The sequence below is a fragment of the Corvus kubaryi genome, unplaced genomic scaffold, assembly GCF_017639235.1.
Source record: "Corvus kubaryi isolate FWS band 111438036 unplaced genomic scaffold, C.kubaryi_AGA036_p1.0 37397, whole genome shotgun sequence".
In the NCBI taxonomy this organism is placed as follows: Eukaryota; Metazoa; Chordata; class Aves; order Passeriformes; family Corvidae; genus Corvus; species Corvus kubaryi.
This window is the reverse complement of record NW_024581136.1, coordinates 12534273-12555738: the sequence shown is the minus strand read 5'-3', so window position 1 is coordinate 12555738 and position 21466 is coordinate 12534273. Positions and strand designations below refer to the sequence as shown.

The 21466-nt window shown below is 38.9% G+C and overlaps 2 protein-coding genes across 6 annotated transcripts in view; one reads left to right on the top strand and one right to left on the bottom strand.

Annotated features, from left to right (window-relative positions):
- Positions 1 to 170: 170 nt before the first annotated feature.
- LOC121671010 (cytochrome P450 2J2-like) lies at positions 171 to 8977 on the bottom strand. The gene is made up of 9 exons (XM_042042125.1): positions 8807 to 8977; positions 7632 to 7794; positions 6974 to 7123; positions 5403 to 5563; positions 4333 to 4506; positions 3957 to 4098; positions 3098 to 3285; positions 2824 to 2965; positions 171 to 1067 (listed from the first exon to the last, which is right to left on the bottom strand). The coding sequence occupies exons 1-9, from the start codon at positions 8975 to 8977 to the stop codon at positions 889 to 891; spliced, it is 1470 nt and encodes a 489-aa protein (XP_041898059.1). The 3' UTR covers positions 171 to 888.
- Positions 7752 to 21466, top strand: part of LOC121671008 (cytochrome P450 2J2-like) — a 19343-nt gene continuing 5628 nt past the window's right edge. For 3 of the 5 annotated variants that reach the window (XR_006018358.1, XM_042042121.1, XM_042042120.1), the window contains exons 1-6: positions 7752 to 15280; positions 16632 to 16794; positions 18280 to 18429; positions 18889 to 19049; positions 19703 to 19879; positions 20638 to 20779. Coding sequence is in view for 4 of the 5 variants with exons in the window: in XM_042042121.1 (XP_041898055.1) it covers positions 15089 to 15280; positions 16632 to 16794; positions 18280 to 18429; positions 18889 to 19049; positions 19703 to 19879; positions 20638 to 20779 (985 nt within the window). In the remaining variant the exon portion in view is untranslated. Of the gene's footprint in view, positions 15281 to 15343; positions 15429 to 16631; positions 16795 to 18279; positions 18430 to 18888; positions 19050 to 19702; positions 19880 to 20637; positions 20780 to 21466 lie in introns of those variants that run through there. The other 2 variants (XM_042042122.1, XM_042042123.1) reach the window with 2 other exon arrangements.

Sequence of the window (21466 nt, the reverse complement as noted above, 5' to 3'; positions counted from 1 at the left end):
TTGAAAGGGTATGGGATGCTTTCGGCTGAATTTTAAACTGTCAAAACCTTCCACATCTGTTGATGTGGAAAAAGAACAAAAGAAAACACCGTGAGTAATAAATCTCTACTGTGCCTACTAAAACAACTGTTGACATCTTAGTTTATTTTCTTAATTTCTTGAAAAGCTGTTCCTTTCTCTTCAAATAGGAAATTACTGGATCATACAAGAATCCTTCTAAACAGAAGGAAAGGTTTGTGAAAGTGCATGGACCCGAGTTGTGATGATACTGAGGAAGCAAAAAAAAAAAGTAAGGATTTCTAAATGGGCCATGGTTATGAGAGGCCCCACACTATGCTGGTTTCTGTGTGTGTGAAGCTTATGCTACACTATATAATGCTTTGTGGGAGAGTGAAAAGCAAAGGAATCAACACTGTGTGTGTGTACACTGTTACCTCCCGTGAGAAGATGTAAGAAAAGACCTGTGGACTTGGAAGAGTAACATCTTACTGAAGAAAATTTTATTCAAGCATGCTTACTGAACAGTTGTGCCATTTTAAGAGTGTGATACCTGACAGAGCACATATGCAGGAAACTACTTGATACGGGCCACTTCTCTAAAATCCTACAGCTAATCCACTGCTACTGTAAGTGTGAAAATACATTTTTTTTTTTGGAAATATTGTGTGTTTGTATATGCTAAAGACTTAAGTATGTGAGCTTTGGCAAGTCCACTTATTTTCATTTCAGAAAGTTCAGTAGATGAGGTCAGACCTCCTAAATAAAAACACTATTCATTTGCTGTGTTGAGCTACCTACATTTGAATATGATTGAGATAGTGAAATGTGTTTTCAAAGGATCTGCAGTTATGAACAGGTTGAAGTCTCAGCATTGTAGTGTGTTGCAGACTAGCGTGGAATAGCGCAGAGTTTATATGGATGTGGCTGCAGTATTGCACCCAAAATGTACTCCAGATTGATTTCCTTCACTCCCTCAGGGAGCTGGAATGTAAATGCCCGAAGGAGGCTGGTAAAGAAGATGAACAGTTCAACTCGTGCCATCTGTTCCCCTAGACATACCCGGTGCCCTGCAGACGAAAACCAAGAGAGTCGGTTGAGTAAAGTTAAATTCTGTAAAAGAATTTCACATGAATTTCTACTGAGCTCCATAAATTCTGTTCATGTAAGATAATTATTTTCTATTTCCTTCTGTAAGGAGAGGAGATGCTTTTGGAGGAGGGAGGGAAACATTTAACTGAGAAACTGTGCATCTCTGTTAAGTGTTTGATTTGGTGTTTTGTTTGGGTTTGCTTGGGTTTTTTCACCCCTGGAGCATGTATGGGATTCTCTGTTCCCGTTGTTGGTTCTTGCTCTGTGAGGGCCATGAATTGCTTCTCAGCTAAGTCAGATTTTAAAAATTTGGATTCCATACACTTTAGAGTCTTGTTTCGGTTGTTGAGAAGGGAGGGGCTGGAGCATTGTGGGATGTGGTTCTGAAGCCAAGGAGAAGGATGGAATCAGGATTTCTTGAACAGAAATTTAGAAGGGTGTATTGGGTCCTTGTAGCCCTAGCACTGTCTGGAGCAGATGTGTGAGCTAAGGGAGTGAAATATGCAGTGATACATAGACTCAGTGATGCATTTTGGCATATTGTTTTCATGGGTTATTCCAGCATATCTATGTATTCCAGACTAAAAAATAAAAGAGCTAGATATTCAGAATATATAAATAATCTGATTACATAATCAGAAAACAACCAGAGCAAATTAAAGACATAGTCCTATTTCAGGGTTGAAATGGGAGCCCAAATTAGTTGTCTCAATTAATGGTCATTTGGTGAGTGAAAGAGGTAAGATGATAAATACCTGTTCTGCAAAGATGATTTTAGGATTTACAGGCAATTTAGGCAAATTGTTTTCAAATCTGGATTTACCACATTTAATGTGTATGTTACTCAGTGTGCTCTTTGCTTTTTCTCTGCTAGAAGTGTGTAATAGTATAATGTCACAGTAACACAAAAAAAGCCTCAGCTGTTTCCCAGTGGTTTTATTGGGAAATTTTTGGTAATGATACCAGTTTCCTGTTTTGTGTTGCTTTTTTTCCCACAATCTTTGTACTGGGGAAACTGGTAAACTAGAGAAACTTGCTAGAATTGTTTTATACTGTTTTTTTACTCTTTTTTTCTTTTTTTCCCTTGCCATATCTTTGAATCCCTGTGTTTTACACTGTAAGTTAGCTAAGTTGTACATTGTAATATGCTTTTGAAAAGTTACAATTTTTTTGGTTGCCAAATAATATTCTACTGAAAATACTGGATTTTGCTAGTTTTCTACAGATACAAGAAAACCTGGTGCTAGACTACTGAGGTAGGATTTAGGAGACTGAGGTTTCATTTCCTACTTCTTCACAGATTTTTTTCTGTGTATTTTGAAAAATCACATTACTTTTGTCATTGGCCTTTCTGTTTGTAAGGTGAAAATAAATCAGTTTCCTGATTTAAGGGAATTACCTTGATTTAAGGGAATTACCTTGATTTAGCAGGGAATTACCTTGATTTAACACATTAGGAGATACAAAGCTCAGATACCTTTATGGTAGGAAGCCTATGTATGCTGAGGAAAGAGCATTGTGTCTCCCAGCCATACTTATCCTCTGTTTGAATATATGAAAAATACAAATGCACAACAATATTTGTGGATCTTACAGTAGAAGACCTGACTTTAAATCTTTGTGTCAAATACATTTTTATAAATGTATGTTTTTAAAATCTTAGAACTTAGAAATAGTGTTTTTAACCTTGCAGCAAAACACAGCGAACAGGAATATTCAAGGTCAGGGTGTTACCTGCTGAGAAAGGTAAGAATGCCTCTTTGTTCACAAAGTTGCCATCCAAATCAAGGAAATGATCTGGGTTGAACTTCCAAGGGGTTGCCCAGTGCTCAGTATCGTACACCACAGAGTGCAGATTTGGCAACACAAGTGTGCCCTGCAAGAAACAGCAGAGATCTTGTTTCCTATGCGTGCTTGATTCTTTTTTTTTAGATTTTCCTTCTATGTCATATAAATGCTAAATATTAACAGCTCAAAGATTTAAGAAACAGGAGGGTCTCCTCTGTACCTTTTTAATGTGAAAACCCAGCAGAGTTGTACTCCTCAGGCACTGTCGAGGGACCCCAACGGAGGTGACGTTGCTGTAGCGCAAAGCCTCGTGAATCACAGCATTCGTGTAGGGCAACTTCTTACGGTCTTCATAGCTGATGACATGGGAGGGTTCCAGAACAGCCTCTATCTCTCTTTGAACCTTTTCTGCAGAGAAATGAAAATATCTTTTTTTCCCCCTTGCTTTTTCCCCCCATTTTTTTCCAGCAGATTTTTGTATGAGAATGTTCTGTAGGAGGGAAATAAATTATGTTGCTATGAAATGCATTGGCGTGGGGTTTGACTGCTGTGTAGGTTTCAGTTGAGCAAGTGCATCTCCCCAAAGCATAGGATGATGTCTCATTTAAGACAGATCCTACTTGGTGATGAGGGTAGTACAGTTCTGTGTTTCAAAAAATGGATTAAAATTTGAAATGGCAGGTATAATTTCCATTGTTTATAAGTATGCATCAGATCAGGTATCTTTAAAAAACCTTTCCACTTTGAAGGTTAGGAGGAGGCTAGGTTGCATATGAAAGGTCTTTAACTTGTTGTTCTGTCTTGCCAACCCCTTCTAGTGAGGTAAAACAGTGGCTACTACTAATTTCTGCTAGTTTTGCTGGTGAACCAGACAGGGAAGCACCTGTTTGTTTCATTTATTGACCTTCCATTTTCTAGATCTTAACTGCTGATGTACAGCATCCTGTATATCGTGATGTACATCATTTGTGTGCACAACTGAGGGATTTTTTGATGTCTTGCAAGTGGTTGAGCTAATTACACTGATGATGTTCATTATGATGTTGAATGGAGTTCTCTCTGATAGTGTTTTTGCTCACCTTGTATTTCTGGGTATTGTACCATGTAGAGCAGTGCCCAGAGAAGGGTTGTGCTTGTTGTTTCTGTCCCTCCCAGCAAAAGATCAACCACAGTCTGAACCATATTGTCTTTATTGAATGTAGAAGTAGGGTCGTCCTTGGTCTGTAGGGTATATTCACAAGAGGACTATGAAATGGATAATTTCAGACATTTCATCAGTCACATAGAAACTGTCATCGTTTGATGAAAACAGTGAGCAACCCACCAAAACAAACACTTTCACTGCTACACAAATAAAGTGTGCATGTAAAAATCCTTTGGCAGTTACTGAAACAGCAGGTGTTTGTGGTAGGCATTGAAGCCAAGGAAGGGAGAATGTGATAAACAGATACTTACTTTTGTTATTTGAGCCAGGTAGAAGTCAATGAGATCCTGTGGATCACCTGTGTTCTGTCTCTCATGAGCCTGGACCTCCTTCGTGACTAAACTGTGCATGAAGTCGTTGTATGCGAACACTTCCTGGTGAGGCCCTGGGAGACAGTGCATGAGCCATGGGAAAGCATCGTATAGCTGAGGTGTTAAACAGAAAGCAAGGAATGTGAGATCCCAGTTCTGATTCCCTGATAATTGTGAAGTCACTGCAACAAATGGGCAACCAAATTGGGATGAGGGGCAATAGACACAAGTAAAAGAGATTAAATACTGGGAATGTTATTATATTTTACTTTTTGGATCATTACCTAATAATGTATTACCTGATAATGTAACAGGGGTTCTGAAAATGGGTGGGTAATTGAGTGCTGAATCTGACTCACAAACAGATTTTCTCAACCTCGAATTTTTTACTGTAATTTTTTTAGGCCTCCCTGTATGAAGAACCTGATAGTCTTTTAGAATGCCAGTGTGCCAAAATCTGCACAATTTAAGCAATAGCTAGGGTTTCAAGAACTTAAAAAATATTCTTGATGTGATGAAGTTGTAACCTGTATCTTACAGGAAGGTCAGAATAACTCAGATCTTGATATTAATATGAATTACATGAGAAGCAAGATATCTTTTCAAAAGAACATAAACTTGAAGACTTAGTTCTTATTAACTGCATTTCTGGATTTGCAAGACTAAATGAAAGTTAAATTTTAGAAGTTGCTTTCATTTTGAGAACTAAGAAATGCGCAGTGTTCTGCAAATGACTTCTCATTGGAAATCTGTGAAAATCACTGATGATCTAGAATTTTAACTTTAGGACATGATTTACGGACATAAAGAAGGATTAGAAGCCAATAATGACATATAGTGTCATTGATTTATAGTGTGTATTGATTTATTACTTCACTGTAGCTTGTAGAACAATGGTACATTTGGAAACGGAAATGTTTGTGAATAATTGTCACTGACTTTTAATTTGTTTTGACTTGTCAAGTGCAAATGCACCTTAAGGAACAAGAACAAGAAAATTAGGTTCTTACCCTGCCCCAGATAGTACCTTGAAAATAGATCACAAAATAAATAGCTTTGATGAGTTTGCTGAAAGATTCATCCTCGCTGGAGAAGCGATGACCAAAAACAACAGCACAAATGATATTTGCAATTGCACGGACGATGGAAGTGTGGGGGTCAAAAGGTTTGCCTGTGAATATGGGAGGTGCTGTGAGAACTTCTGAATAGACTACAACAAGAAAAATGAGGAAGACTTTTTTTTTAATGGTTAGAACAGTGGGGGATCAGACTACTTTTAGATAAATTTCATGTAAATGAAGCCTGGTTTAATACATATTAACTGCATGAATTGTAAGTGCAGGGAATCTTAATTTTCAATCTGCTCTTTGGTCTTGTAAAACACAGTGATTATCAGTTTTGAGAAGACAAACATAAAGTCTCTTTTCCTTTCTCTGACTTGTGGTCTGGGCTGTATGGAAACACAAACAATTAGTTAGAGCATATGCCTTCAAATATGGAGGTAGATATTTAAGTTTGGCAGTTAAAAACCAAACCAAAAAACCACCCCCCTCCCCCCCCCACCCTCTGCCCGCCAGCCGCCAAAAATATTTTAGAGTTTTATTTTCTTAGTTTTGCTGAAATGACTTGTCTCTTTTTGGTTTTCAAGTAGCAACTTAACAATCCAACCATATATGTATTTTTTTCCCACAGACTGAAAAGGCAAAGCTCATATAATAGGGTGGAAAACATCTGCCATTGAAAAGGATTAAATCCAGAAAAAAATAAATTGAGTACACATTTCAATGGCAAGGACAACTTTTGAAGTATACTCCTATGGAAAATGCATCCCTGACTTCAGTCCGATGCTCTCGGTTGTTCTTGGAAAGAGTAAATACATTTATTGAGTTTAAAATTGAGAAAAGATTGCATGGTAGGTGAAGATTTGGTCTGTACAGGATGGACTCAGAGTATCTGGTTTTTTTCCTCTCCTACATTTTAAAGATGTGTGAATGTGTTGCTCTCGGAAAAGAGATGGGCCTAGTCCAAGGAGAGTTGGAGAGAGACCTCAGGCAACCTTTCTGTGTTTTCACATCAGTATGGAAAACGATGTGGATGAGGGATTTGGCTGCTCAGAATATTTATATTTAATTGCTTTATTTTGGCAGCTTGCTAAAATTCTATTGGTTTCTATTTCATCTAAATCTTAAAAAGAAGTTTAGCTGGATAACTGAATGATACATTCCTTGTGCTGGGGTTATTTCTCTGCCAAATCCTAAAAGTCTGCTGTCCTGGAATGACTTGTAGCAGGTCACACATTGTGTATTTTAAGGAGGGTTTTTCTATACTCCTTGAGTATAAGAATTATTACCAGCTGTGTTGATAATAAACATTTTTTAAACGCTCCTTATTTAAAAAAAACAATTTTATACTACCCACTGTGCAGACAAAACATTTTTTGTAAAGAATGCAGTTAAGAAGCCAGTGAAAGTTCTACTAATATCAAAAATATCTATATTACTTGTAAAAATGTATTGTGAAACTTTTACCACCCTTAATATTTCAGGAAGAGCTCTAAGTGTTGTTCTTCTAGTGAATTTACCTTTTGTGTTTGCAAAGATGTCCACAAGGTGACAGGCCTCTGTTTGAATTTGACGCTCCAAATTGTTCTTACCGTGTGCCAGGCTTCTTATAATTGTCATGCCAAAGCGTCTCTGTTGTTTCCAGGTGTGGCCATTTGTCAGGAAAATACCTGAAAAACACAGAAACACTTAGTTCATTGCTGGGAAGGGAAATCCTTTCACTTCAGAAGGCAAATTTTGATTTAGATTAGGTTATATTTCACTGACAAGATAAAATGATTTTAGAAGCTGGGATTTGGTTTCTGAGGACTTTATGACCTCGGGCTGCTCATAAATGTGTCCTTGGAAACTGAGTGAGTTTTGGTAAGGACAGAACAGCTTTGTTTATAGATATCTTCTACATGAACAGTCCTTTGGTTTAGAAATGATACAATTGGAGGGCAACTTCTCCAGGCAAGTATTCCTTTGGATCTATCGGGAAGGAAAAAGACTGAGTGATGTGCTTTATACAACAAGAAATTTTTGGTTTTTCCTTAACATGCTTAGCTCTGCATGAAACATTTTTGCAATGAAAGCCCACTTATGCCCTGCTACAGCAGTAGCTGATGGGTGTGCACAGGAAAACCTCTTCCTTCTTTACACCTTGCTCCTGCCTCAGTCTTGTGTAACATCTTATACCTTTCTCGCCCATCATATCTCTGTAGAAAGGGGTGAGAGGTCTTCCAGAAACTTCTTCTGAGTGGGTGACGATGCCATCTTTTACTGCTTTGTATCCATTCAGTACAACCAGAGGTGTCTCTCCCATCCACAGAGTGTAGATGTTTCCATAGATGTTGGTTAACTGAAGAGTTGATAACAGGAAATTCATAATTATAAACCAGGGGAAGCATGCACTCAAATATCAATTTATTCAAGGGTTTTCTATTGTTGTAACTAAATCCCTTTGTCGGCATGAAATTGAATTGCGTGTTTCAGAAAAAAAAAGTCTTTCTGTTCTTAGTGTGCTTTGGGAACAGAACATAATTGTTCTTTATGGAATAGATGCTAAGGACATCTCTCAGAAGAACACCTCTGGAAATTTCACTGCAAGAAAAACAGCAGGTTACTCTGTCTGCTCTGAATCAAAGAACAAATGAATACAAGCAAAATCCCCGAGCTTTTCTCTTTATTTTAATAATGAGCCAAAATGCTAACTTAGAAAGAAAGCAAAGAAATGTTCTTGCATTCTTTTCTATAGCTTCCACAGGATTTTTCTTATTTTCCTCTGTTGTCATTCATCATATCATGCTTATATTTTTCCTTGCAATAGTGGGAAGCAAGTTCCTTACTTTTTAAAAATAGTTTTGATTGATTTATAAAGCAGTCGTGCTGTGAACATAACAGCAATCAGATTTTCCTGCTTTGTTTTAGCAGTAACCTGTTTATGGCAGACAAAAAATCCTTTTACTGTGAAAACAAGGAAAAAAAAGAGTCTGTTTAGAGTACGTGTTTGGTCTTCTAATGGAGGTGTTCCAGTGACATTGGTGTCAGGCAAGGGGAGCTCTACTAGAAGTGGCTTACAGGGCTGGATATCAACACAGAAACAGAATGAAACTGCCAAAGAAATACCATTCTGTGACAGTGCTCGTGAGAATGTAACCAAAAGAGAGAGGAAAATAGCAAGGACTAAAGCAATGTTGGGGTTTATTGCTCAGAAATATTTTTAATAATGCAGGGTCCTTAGAGTCTTTGAAACTGGCTGGTAATCAAGCTTAAGGTTTAAAAATTAGCATTTTAGGCTGTTCCAATGCAATGTACAATTTAAGTTAAAATAGATTCAGACTGATTTTCAACCACAGAGATTAAATAAATACCTTACTGAGAGTTTCTCGGCGAAGTTTGAAGTCCAGCAGCCACAAATTTCCGATGATGGGGAGAGGAACTGGTCCTGGAGGAAGCTGGGTACGCATCCATTGCAGCTTTAGGAGCTGCAAAATCAGGAGACATACTACTAGAGCTATAAAAATCTCAGTAATCCCCAACATTTTATCAAAATTTGAACTTGTCATTGGGTTTTGGCTTTTCTTGGTCTTGTCTTTTTTTTTTTTTTGTATGACTTCTTCTGAAAATTTGGATTTGTGGAGATGTGTTTCTTCTACTGAATCCAAACTCTTTCTGAGGATATACCTCCTGTAGCCATCTCTCTCTGACAATCTACAGTTTTCCCAAGCTGAAGTCCTTAGAAAACCAAACTATGTGATCCTTTTTAGTCTGCCAAGCCACACCCACTCTTTTTTTATGATCTGTAATTGTGATCTGTCTCTTTTTTCACTTAGACTTTCGTTTCCTTTTTAGTCTTGATACTGGGTCAAAGTGCCAATTATTGAACAGTTATCCTAGGTTATCAAGAGTTTTGCATAATGGTAACAGCTCAGGCAGTTTCATGTAGTTGAACATTGAAATGCATTAGTTATTGTCATTCTGAAATACTACAATTATTGTACGGTTTCTTTGTAGAAGAAGAAGAAACATCTACACAATACCCGAGGACTCTGAGGTGTAAAAGAATGAATTAATACATCATAAAGCTAAATCATTGTCTTTAAAAAGAAAAACAAAAGATAATTTAATAATTTGGAGAGTATCTTGTTTCCCCTTTTATCAGATTCTAGGTTAAATTATATTAGGTGAACACTAGTGAGAGAGTCTTTTTCTATCCATCAGATTATATGACTTGTATTTTCTGATTTTTTTAAAAAAAACTTAATTTTATGCTAAATTTTAAAATCTTCTGGTGCAAATTTTGGAGGTGAAACAATGTACAGGTTCTATTTGATCTGTGGAAAAGAACAAATGGATGGAAGAAAGAGGCAAAACTTTTAATCCTTACTTTTTATTTTTGTGGACCCCGAAAGTTTATAGGAGAGGTTTGTACGGGTGTGTAGCAAGCTCTAACCTGACACTTAACCTTTCACACTTACTGATATATTACACAGTATTTTTCAATAACTTGTTCAAGAGTCCAGCTAATGCTGTCTGTGAGTATAAATTGGAGATTAAGGAAATCCATACAATTGCACAAGTTGCCTGTTTCAAAATTTTATCATAATTTCTCTGAGCAGGCTTGCTGAATTTTTCAGTCTGCCCTTTTCAGCTCAAAAAGTTTCTGCAAAATCAAGATTATTGATTGGAATCAATGTCGGTTATGATCCTGAAATATAAAGGTTTAATGCTGTGCACGGGCTTCTTAAGAACTGAATTAAACTTCAAGAAATCGAGAGTTACAGGTGTGGACACTCATTTCAGCTAGCTTTCTAATGAGTTCAATTTTTTTGTGTGTGGGAGTTAGTAAAAGAAACGTGTTAAATACAACCTTGCATTGTTCAGTCTTAAAAAAAAAAGGTGTAGATGAGAATTTGTTGGTTTGGTTTGGTTTTTTTTTTTTGCTCTAGTGGATTGTAATAACTTCAGGTTCTGACAGGAAGCCCAGGGGCAGTTTTGGGGGCTGCAGAGCAGCAGTGACATTGCAGCATTTTCTTGCCTTACTTTCCTGAGCAGCCACCACTTGACTTCTCTGTGCAGTTCCATGCACCTCTTCTTCTTTAGTGTGCTGCGTGTGTGGATGCTTTTGCAGGAAGTGTGGAAGTGGAGCAGCCATCAGAGGCCAAAGGGCAGGCCTGCATGCCTCTGTTATCTGTTTAGGTTTTTTGGGCAGAGAAATGGAAACAGAAAAAATTGATAAGCATCATTTCCAGCAGCATGTTTCTATGAATCTTACAGTTCAAGAGTTAAATAGACAAAAAATGGAGGGAAGTAGTTTGAAATTCGATAACTTCTATGGTTTTGTCAGCCAGTTCTGACAGTTCCATATGTATATCAAAAGTTGCAGTGTTACTGAGTTTTGCTATTGAGCAGTCATTTATCCACCCATTTTTTCAGAGTTTGATGCTATTTGAGACTTTAAAATGAGTTACCTGATGAAAATATCTAAATAACTTCACTTGCTGTTTGTCTACATCACAACTTCATTTCTTCGTATGTTTTATTTCTTGTCATTTCATTCAGCCAATCCTGCCTGGTTAAAAGGAAGTGAGTGCTGTTCTATTTCTTATTTGTGCACAGAATCACTTTTTAAATTTGCAAGTTTTTCAACAGTTAAAGACCCCTGAAAGCTGTTGATGCTCACATACCCATCAGTGAGGGTATGATTTATACACTTAAAATTGCCAGAATTAAGATGAGTTAAGCCTTGAAGTTGCCTATTAATAACAGTGATTATGATGCAACTTAAGAAAAGAAAACAAAAAGGAAAAAAGGCTTAATGTGAGAGAAATCTGGGTCAAGCTGAGTAAGTCTGGACTCACCAAGAGGATTGGGCTGAGTCTGACCCTTTGAACTCTGTGGGGAGTGTGTTTTCCTGCTGCTAGGTGAGAGCTGTGGGCAAACTGAAATACAGTGAAGCAAAGTCATTTCACAAAAGCTTGGGCTGGAGCTCACAAAGAGAGAAAAGGCAAGGAAGCTGTTTCAATACTGCATTTTTTAATATTTTCAGTATACGTGAGCAGTAGCTCTTCACATAAATCTTGCTCAAACTCCTCTGACACAAATACTATTGCAAGAGCTGCATCTCCAATTAAGATGACAGATATTGTTTCGTTGTTTTGAGTAGATGAGGAAACCTGCTTTTGTAATGAGGGTTTCAGGCCATAGGAGTGGGAAGCAAAGAAGAGCATCTTTAGGAAGGTGTGAAGCAAATGATGAATGTTCATGCTGGGGGTGGGAAGGGTTCCTGGCACACCTCTGCCCAGAGGGTGTGTCATCTGCTCTGGCAGAAAATCAGGGCTTGTTTTGTGTCTGTTGTAGGGACAGGCTCAGCAGGCATTGGAAAACACTGCCTGGTGTTCTTACTGCCTGGCCTGGCCTCAAGCTAAACAGCACAGGCAATCTAAGCAAGTTTTGGGGTTTGTTTGTGAGTTTGTTTTTTCGTTGTTGTTTTTTCCCCCAGTGGAGACACTAATTTGGATTTTTCATCTTAGCTGTCCCTTCCTCCCCTGCATTGCCTGATCTTTCAAGAGCTTAATAACAGGAGCAGTTAACTGGTTGGAGGCATCAGAATTTTTCTGAGGGAAGAAAGTTACACTGACACTCTATGTCCAGGCAAGCACTGAGAGAGGGAGAATGTGGCTTAGAGCACAGCTGGAGTGAACACAGGACTGGGAAATGTGAGCAAAAGAAATTCCCATTCTGTGCTTCTGTTCAGTTCAGGAAAAGAGAACTTTGCTTACATGCATTATAAATAAAGTTGGGTGGGTTTTTTCCTCCAACTGTCACTGTTTTGTTGCGACTTGAAGATTGATGAACTCTTTAGGTTGCATAGACAAAGTACTGGAATGGGACTTGAAACTTCAAATTTTGTTCCTAGGTTTGTTCATAGCTTCTCTGTGACTCTCATGAACTTGCTTTATCTCTCTGAGGCTAATCAATCCTGAAGTTCACTTTTCCAAAGAGCTTGAAGGTTGACTAATGAAAGTCAAGTTGTAGATGGCAGGTATGACTGTTTCTGTTGTGTTCTTTCCCTGTATTTTCTTCCCGCTCCTCTGGTCTAAAATCTTCATTAGAAAATAGGGTTTTCTGAGCTGGCTAAACATCTTCCATCTCTGCGAGGAGCTCTTGTGACAGTATTTGTCAGAAAATAATGAGTAAGACTTGCATGGAGAGGTGCTGTTCATATCTAATGAAGGTATTAGAACCAAGAAAACTGATTTTCCCCAAAAGAACTTGCTTGCAGAAAGTGTCTTTGTAAACATCTGCCTCTACCTGCTTGATCTCACAACTACTTTATTAGTATTTTAGTCCTTAATTTGTGCACCAAAGTCCTACAATTCGTGCACATAGATGGAGTTCATTTAAATTCTATCACTCTGCATTACAATGAATTGTAACATCCATCACTTTCTCCTCCTGTTAGTAATACATAGTCATCCTAATCATCTCAAAGTAAAGCCAGTTGGTATATCTAATCTTATAGAGATTTACCAAGTTTTTGGCATCACTGACATGCAGTGAGAGCAGAACTAAAAAAGGCAAGAGCTCTAGCTATAAGGAAGGAAAGTGACTGCTGTAAATGTTCCTCTTTGTTTTCCCATGGTTTTTGTTGTTGTTTGTTTCGTTTGGGCTTTTTGGTTGGTTAGTTTTGCCTGTTTTGTTGTAATGCAGTGCTATTTAGGTGAAAGCAATGCAGACCTTACACAGGTGCTGTGGTGCTGTATGCCCTGATGGTGAGGATGCTACCAAGGCCTGGTGCCCTTTCAGTGTCCCTGGTTTGTGGAGAGCTGTGTAATCTTGGCAGTGCTCTGCACTCAGCTGCAGAGGAGCTCAACAGAAGCCAGAATTTCATCAGTTGACCACAGCACATATCCATTTCTCACTGAAGTGTCAGGAAGAAGTAATTAATGTTGTACAGACAGTTTTACTTCTGGCATTTCCTAATGTTTGAGTATTTGCAGCCTCAGCATTCTTTTTGACAATTTTCCAGAGCAGTATCTGGTAGTCCAGATCCTGCACTTGGAATGTCAGAAGTTGTGGACAGAACAGAAAATTTGAGGTAAGACTTGTTTGGATGAATTTGCCAGGACAAAGGTTTAGAGATAGCCTAGGACCAACTCTTCCTTTCATGCAGGTTACTGTCCTGACTGATTCCTGAACACTGGAAGAAATTTCTGGAATCCAGCTCAGATTAATGACTGTGTGAGAAAGGATTTTTTTTTTTTTTTTTTTTTTTTTTTTCCTTCTTTCTCCAGGGATGTGTTCTTGCCCTTGTCAACAGTGGTTGAGATGGGTGCCTTGAATGCTACTGAAGATCTTGGATGAATGAATAAAATGTGAAAAGAGCTTTCAAAATGTGCCTGATGTCGTTTCTGCCAGCTGATATGTAACACCAATGTCTTATGCAAGTGGAGTTGCGAGGATGAGTTGAGTTATTTTAGACTGCAAATATTGAGACAGAATGACAGCCCACAGGGATATCTCTGCTGTGAGAGGAGCAACAGCCTCAGAGAAAGCACAGGGCAAGACAGGAGAGATGTGGTGGAAATAGCAATTAAGATCAGTAATTGCCTTCTTGTGTTCCTTTTGCAGGGCTATGTATATTTTTGGGCAAGCAGTCAGCACACAGGGACTTCTTTGTCTTCTGCAGCCTTTTGCAAGTGTTTAGATTCACCCTGTCTGATGGAATTAAAGACACTCCTTTGGGGGGGGCACTGTGCAGCTCCATCCCCATAAGGTCTGCTGTTCTTCTAAAGGCAGCTTGGTACCAACATCCCGAACAGCTTATTCTTCTGCTGGCTGCACTCTAGAAATCTTCTAAGAACTGCTCCTGTTTGTAGGGATGTTTGTTTGTTTGTTTGTTTGTTTTGTGTTGAGGAGGTCTTTGCATGTCCTGCTTCAGGTGCTGTGAATTAAAAATAAAGCAAAATATTACAGGCTCTGGAATTAATTCTGCTGAGCAGGACTCCTGCTACTGAGGTAAGGCAGGAACTAATTCATGAAGCCTAATAGGGAACAAGAACTCAGCCCCAAAATGGAGTTTGATGTGAGGTCTGTTACACTTTTTGCCAACGGCACTAGTTATGTTTGATTCTTCACTGTGCTATTTGCAGTTCATCTGTATTGTTTGCTGTGAAAACTCAAATTACAACTGTTCATTGATCTTGGTTCCCAAGTCTGCATCTGCACCCACTGTTGTACAAAGCTGCTGGCTACTTCCTTTTACCTCTGCCCTAAGAATGCTACCTGATGAGTGTTTCTGCCCTCATCTGACAGCTGCAGCTTTGTACCTGAGCTCTTGGCATGCATGTAGTCAGTATTTTGAATGACACCTTCCATCAAACTGATTGCTCAAAGGGATGTTTCTGGCTGAGGTTCCCACCTTCTCTGATCCAGCCTCTGCTGGATCTTAAAATAATGGTGTCTATTAGCATATTGCAGCATAGTGATGTATTAAATAACACTTAAGAATGGAAATACTCCTCATTTTCTTGTATCGGGAAGAGTGGTAGGAAAGAGGGAGGTGAAAATTCAGAAATCTTCAATGTGACAGGGAAGAGTTAAGAAGAACAATACAGAGTCATTTCAACAGACAGATTCATAGCAGTTTTATGATACGAGTTTGGAGGTGTGAAACGATGATAAGTGTAATTCTCATATCCTTGGTTTTGTTTCTTCTGAGTGCGCAGTTCCTGAATCTGCAATGGAAGAGTCGTGGATTTCCTCCTGGACCGACCCCATTTCCCATCATTGGAAGCTTCTGGTGGATAAACTTTAGAGCTGATCATGGGAGCCTGGAAAAGGTATGTATTTGCAGATGTGAACTAAAGAGCTATTGAGGCAAAACCTGGAAAAAATGGTGATGGTTGTTGATAGGCTGATGTGGTAACAGGGAGAACTCAAACCTGAGAGAAGTTGAATTGTGGAAGTGAAGTGCCTAAACAAGTTAAGGTAAGAACTTGCAGACAGTCTAATTCATATAGCTGATATGTGTGCAACTTAAACAGACCTGAAGTTAGTAATTTTGCCTCAGAAAATACTTCTATTTTTAAGGGAATCATTTGCCTTGAAAGAAGAAAGTGATTCTCAGATTTCCCATCACAGGCTTATATTGAAAATCTTTTAAAACAAGGTGTCTTGAATTCAGAAGATGCAAAAAGCATACCAGGATATCTTCTGCTTCTGTCATGGGGCAGAAACAATATTGTATCCCATATGCAGCCAAATCCTTTGATCTGTTGTTTCTCTGAAGTCCAGTCTGGGATGTGCTCTTTGACATCCTTAGTTTATCTACAATGATGGGGAAAGGAAAGATTTGATGGGAAGAATTAGGTCCATGCTAAGTCTGTTAATACAGTGTCTTGCAGTTTTCACCATCCTCCACTGAGCCAAAATGTCACAAAAGAACCCAATGTGTTAAAGTATTTTTCAAATTGCTACCTTTCCTTCTGTGCTAAGTACAGCCTGCAGGTCAGAGGGTACCTGGCTGCAGCTGAAGGGAACTTAAAAGACTATGATGCTAAAATTTTCTGATGGGTACATGTTAATCACTGTGAGAGGAAAGAGCTGTACTGGTTCTTCATCTAGAGTCAGGGACTTTGTCCTTGCAGGACACCAACAACATTGCCTGAGAGCAGTCCCCATCACTACCCAGAGATGGGATCTATGCTTAAGATGCCTCAGTTGACAGTACTTCAGTATAAGATGGGAAGAGTTCCTGCCATTGAAATGTGCAGTACTAGAAGGAGAGTTACACCTGGAATTTGTAATTTCAAGAAATGCTGGTTTTTTTCTGAGGGAATGAAATACGGAGTTGAAAAATGTAACCAAGAATGGGCAGGTGAAATTTCCCACAAAACCTTGTACAGATCCATAAACACTCAAGGGCATTTACCTTACTGTTGGTATCTCAAAGGTAACCCAGGGCAAGTGTTAGGAAGGGACCATTTGCTCTTTCATTGCTGACATTTCTGTGGGTAGTGTGTTCCCAGAGAGAGCCCAGACCCTTCCTGTGGAAAACACCCTCACCACAAAACACAGCCACTGTCCCTTTCCACCTCCTGAACCCCTGAGCTGGAAGAGAGCAGCCCATTGTGTGTGTGTTTGTTGATGTTTCTCCCATGGGTATTTTTTTGGCATTGATCTTACCTGCAGCTGGCAAAAACCTATGGCAACATCTGCACCCTGTGGTTGGGTCACAGACCTATGGTGGTGCTCTATGGGTTCCAAGCTGTGAAGAATGGTCTCACCACCAACTCAGAGGATGTTTCGGGGCGACTACAGACCTATGTTTTCAATAAAATGGCAAGTGGAAAGGGTAAGATGTTCATGTCTGTGGAAGGACTTAATCCTTGACTTTGTTTCCTTTCATGTTTTTCTTACTGAAAAGCCCTTAGTTGCCAACTGACTTCTTCTGTCTGTTCAAGGTGAATCATATAATTCTGTAGCTTCACCCTAAGTGAAGTCACATATGTATTTCAGAATCTTATCAGAGCAGCACGGTCTTGTTTGTCCATTCTTAGTGCTGTCAGCATGTCCTCATTTGAAATAATCTGGAGCTCGCAGCCTCCTCTGCAAGCTGAGACTAAAGTAAATCCTTATGCTCCAGTTGCTTGTTTACAGCAAAGGTTACTGTAAGGAAAGCATATACAGAACTTTGGACAAACACTGGAGCTTTAAATTTATTAGCCAGATTGTAGATGCAACATATTCATGTTCAGAGCTTCATATTGTGCTATCACAGACACTGCTGAATCACAGTGGGTGGAGACTAAAGACAGTGCTGTATTTAAAACAGAAATAACTTTTTTCCAGCAGCCTCTAATCCAGAGAATATACAGTAGATGCCTCTATCCTCAGGATTTGTTTCACATGAACTACAGTCTGGAAAGCTTTAATTTGTGATACTAGCTAATGTAAGTAGGGAAAAACCACTTTAAGGTGTAGAGATGATTAAGTCTGGGGCCATTTCAGCCCATTTGGAAGGATCTGTATTGCCACTTTTTATCTGGGTGCTGTGGAGAAAAGTAGCTGGGTTGTGACAAGTGCCCTAAAACTCGCAATGTGTAGCAGAGATGACTTTAACAAACAGCTGCAGCTCAGCTGCAAGTTTGTGACTCTGCAACACGAATGCCACCTGCCTGTCCCTGGTTCCCAGGACAGCAGAAGGAATAGGGGAGAATTATCCCAGTCTGTAATGAAGCAGCTGTTTTGGGGAGCAAGCTGGCTTTTCCAGGGGACGTGCAGGCTAGACTGGTGGAGGAAACTTCCTCACCAGGCAGATTAAATGATTCGTGCTGGGTGGTTTCTGCTAGAACACAGACTCACAGCAGAGCAGCCTGGAATTTCTTTCTGTCCCACAGGAACTCGAGTCCTAAGAAGCTGTTTGCAGATTGGCTAAAGCCTGTTTTTCCTTCTCTTGTTTTGGCTGGGTGGTTTTTGCCCTGGCTCTGTTGTCTCCCCAGGAGGGACCTTTCCAGGATGAGAACTCGATATTGGGTGTAAAGAGCCTGGTAGAACAGGATCCCCCAAAAGCTAGAGACAGATGCTTCAGAAAGAATAGGACTAGGGTTGGAAGGCAGGTGTGTGAGTCCAGAGATCCAAGTGGGTTTTTTGCAGGGGTGGGAATATCTTAACCAAGGTGTTTTCTCTGCCTCTAGCAACATTCAATTCAAAGAACACTGCCATGATGTGTCTCTCCTCTTTGAGTGACAGCAGGATGAGAAAATGACTCTTACTGTGTTTATCATTTACAATTGTATGAACATTAATATGACATAAAATTCATGCTTGATGGCTAAAGGTATCTTGGTCTCAAATGGTCTCATCTGGAAACAACAGAGACATTTTGGAATTGGAACTCTCCGAAAACTGGGAATGGGGAATAAAGGAATGGAGCGTGGGATACAAACTGAGGCCCGTTACCTGGTCGAGTTCTTCAGAGATAAAGCAGGTATGGCATGGCCACAGTGCTCGGTGGGCTGACACAATACAGAGTCTGCTCGACTCTAAGGGTAAAGACTACTTTTGTTACAGAATAGAATGGATTTGGAGCACTCCTTGGATTTGCAGTGCAAGCAAAACTGTGCAGTTGGACCTCAGCAATTTGTATTTTAGGATCAACACCAAGACTGAGATTAATTAAAAAAAAAAAAAAACAGAGAAAAAGCAAAAAGGAAAGAAAACAAAAAAACAGGGCCAGTAGTTAAAGATTTGAGGTCTTCCTGTCCTCATTTTTGAGCGAGGTTTCTCTTTTGTTACATTTCCTAGTGCATTTTGGGTGTTTCTGTGTAACAGTATAAATATCATAGAGGGCACCTATTATAAAATGTCATTGTAATCTTGTTTTCCCAAATAGCAAAGGAGGTGTGAAGGAAGTGCTTTGGAGATGAATGTTTCTCTCTGTCTGCAGGAGAAGCTATTGACCCTTCCTTCCCCATTGTCCACGCTGTCTCTAATGTGATTTGTGCTGTGGTTTTTGGACATCGTTTCTCCCTAGAGGATAAAACCTTCCGCCAGCTGATTGAAGCCTTCAATTGTATAGTGGCTTTTGGGAACAGCCACTTTTATTATGTGAGAATATTACTTACTTAATATGCAACGTACTTGATTATTGAGCACATTATTTATTGTAATATAATTATATCAGTATGTGTATTATTACAGTTATTGCATTATTGAATAGTGATAAATATTCTGACTGTGAATATGAAGTGGACCTGCAGTGCTTTGGGTTTGACGTAATTCAATTATGAATATGGTATTAATAATCTTTATTAGAATACTTGGATTACTGACCTTTTCTGTAATGGAAGCACCAGTATTGTTAAGATGAAAAGATGATACCCAGGGTGAGAATGAAAGAGAATGATTTTTTTTTTTTTTTTCTGTGTGCCAATGTAATAGGTATAAATGTTTATTAACATTAGATTTATATTTTAAAAGCAGATTATTTTGTTGGTGAATTAACAGGGCAAGTATAAATGGAGTTTTGCAGTAAGGATGGCAAAAAATCCAGGGTGGAAAGTGTGCTGTCTTTAATTTGTGGTTTTAATGTGTGTTTATGTGCTCAACATGTACTCAACACTTCTTTTTTGATGCCACAGGATATTTCCTACAGAAATTAATTCAGCAATTCAGCACTAAAAATGTCCGTGCTTTATCTCTATCACAAGGCTTCTCTACAGTGTAACTTACTGCCTCTGTGCTGAATTCTTGCTCCCCAGATATGTGAAACGTTCCCGTGGGCTGCGATGTGCCTCCCAGGACCTCTACATAAAACAAAACTTTCCTGGGATTTTGTGCGTTCCTTTGTAAGGCAGGAAATCAAAAGCCACAGAGAAAAAGGCAGAATAGATGAACCAGAAGATTTCATTGACTTTTACTTGAAGCAGCTAGAGAAAGTGAGTAATTAATGCTGTACATGACACAGATCCAAGCTTAACGGGTTTCCTGCCCCTTCCCTACAGTTGTCTGTCCACAATAACATTACTGCAGAGCTCTGCAAGTGCAGCTTAAAAACTCTGCTGTCAAACTCAAAATATGAACTTTGAACAGTTAGTTCAATAACTTGTTCCAGAAGTACACATTATTTACATTGGTTTGTTATCATACTGTGGACCCTTAGTGAGGGCTGGGTAGTAGGGAGGACCTTGAAAAGGTGCAGGTATTTTGATGGCTGTCTAATTCTGATTCTTTTTGCCTTATTGTATTATTTTTGGCTTTGTAGTGCTGTATGAGTATCATGACAATCTTAAAATGTTGGCAGTCTCTGCTCTGTAAAAAGCATAGATCTTTAAAAGGATAACATTATATATCAGATAGATCGATGAAATCAGCAAATGTGCTGAGAGTGGCAAGGGTGGGATAAAACTACCTTGAAATATGTTTTTCTGCTGTGGAAGTTAAGAGAAGTCAACATGCCACTTTAGAAGGCAGCATAACAGGGCTTATACACCTGACACATTTAACAGCACCTGTAATGCAACAATATCAGGGTACTCGTTTGAGTAGTGTCTTTGCCTATATCTGTGTTCTGCTCAAGTACCTGTATTTTCTCTGTCCTTTAGAAATATTGTTCCTTTAGATGCAATGATCACTGTCTGTCTCAGTGCTGTTATGCAGCTATACCCCATGTTACCTTTCTCATTGATGCTTGTAGACTAAAAATGTCCCCAGTTCTACATTTGATGAAGACAACATGGTGCAGTCTGTGTTTGACCTTTTCCTGGGTGGCTCAGAGACCACAGCCACCACTCTGCGCTGGGCTCTGCTCTATATGTTGATTTATCCTGACATCCAAGGTGAGTTGTAGACACAAACACAGGTGTGATTCAAGTAGAACAATTTTCTGTTATACTTTTTCCCCTTTTTTTGGCTAAGATCAAGCATTTTTTTAAGATTAAGCTTTGTTTTTCTTTCAGATAATTTTTGAGCTTTGCTTTTAATAAGCCAGTGCTGTAAAAAAAATTTCAGACAAAGATTTAAAAATAATTCCAGGATATTCAGCTTCTGGTGCTGTATTGGGTCTTGTTGATTTTTGTCAGATTGTTTCAGTATTTTAAGCATATAATGGAGGATACAGTCAGGCTGAAAACACATGAGGTGAAATAAGAGTTTGGATTAGGGAAAAAGTGATGCTCTTCTGGTATCCAGAATGTGTAATAAGGTTATATTATTTGAATTATTAACTGAGACATCAGTTGTATTTCTGTAAAATAGATATATTTATTCTAATATACGGGAGTGTTAAACAGAAAAGGAAGACAATAATGGGAAGACAAAAAGATGACTCAGAAATTCTGGACAAGAGCATAGTTGTGCACTAGTTTAAAGTTTTTGGATGATTTAGTAGAGGGTTTTCAGAGGTGATGAATTACTTAGCCAAGTACATGTTCTTGACTCTCAGGCTGAGGGCTAGAAATTCTTCTTATGCTTGAGGTGCTAGAATCCTGGAAGAACAGAGCCCTGTGCACACACATGCATTTCAA

What these genes read in the sequence shown, in the direction of transcription:
- LOC121671010 (XM_042042125.1), bottom strand. Translation starts at nt 8,977, where the DNA reads ATGTTGGGGATTACTGAGATTTTTATAGCTCTAGTAGTATGTCTCCTG. An exon ending in AAGGTACTATCTGGGGCAGG is followed by an intron (nt 4,507 to 5,402) that starts GTAAGAACCTAA and finishes TTAACACCTCAG; the next exon opens with CTATACGATGCTTTCCCATG. An exon ending in ATTCTTACCTTTCTCAGCAG is followed by an intron (nt 1,068 to 2,823) that starts GTAACACCCTGA and finishes TTTCGTCTGCAG; the next exon opens with GGCACCGGGTATGTCTAGGG.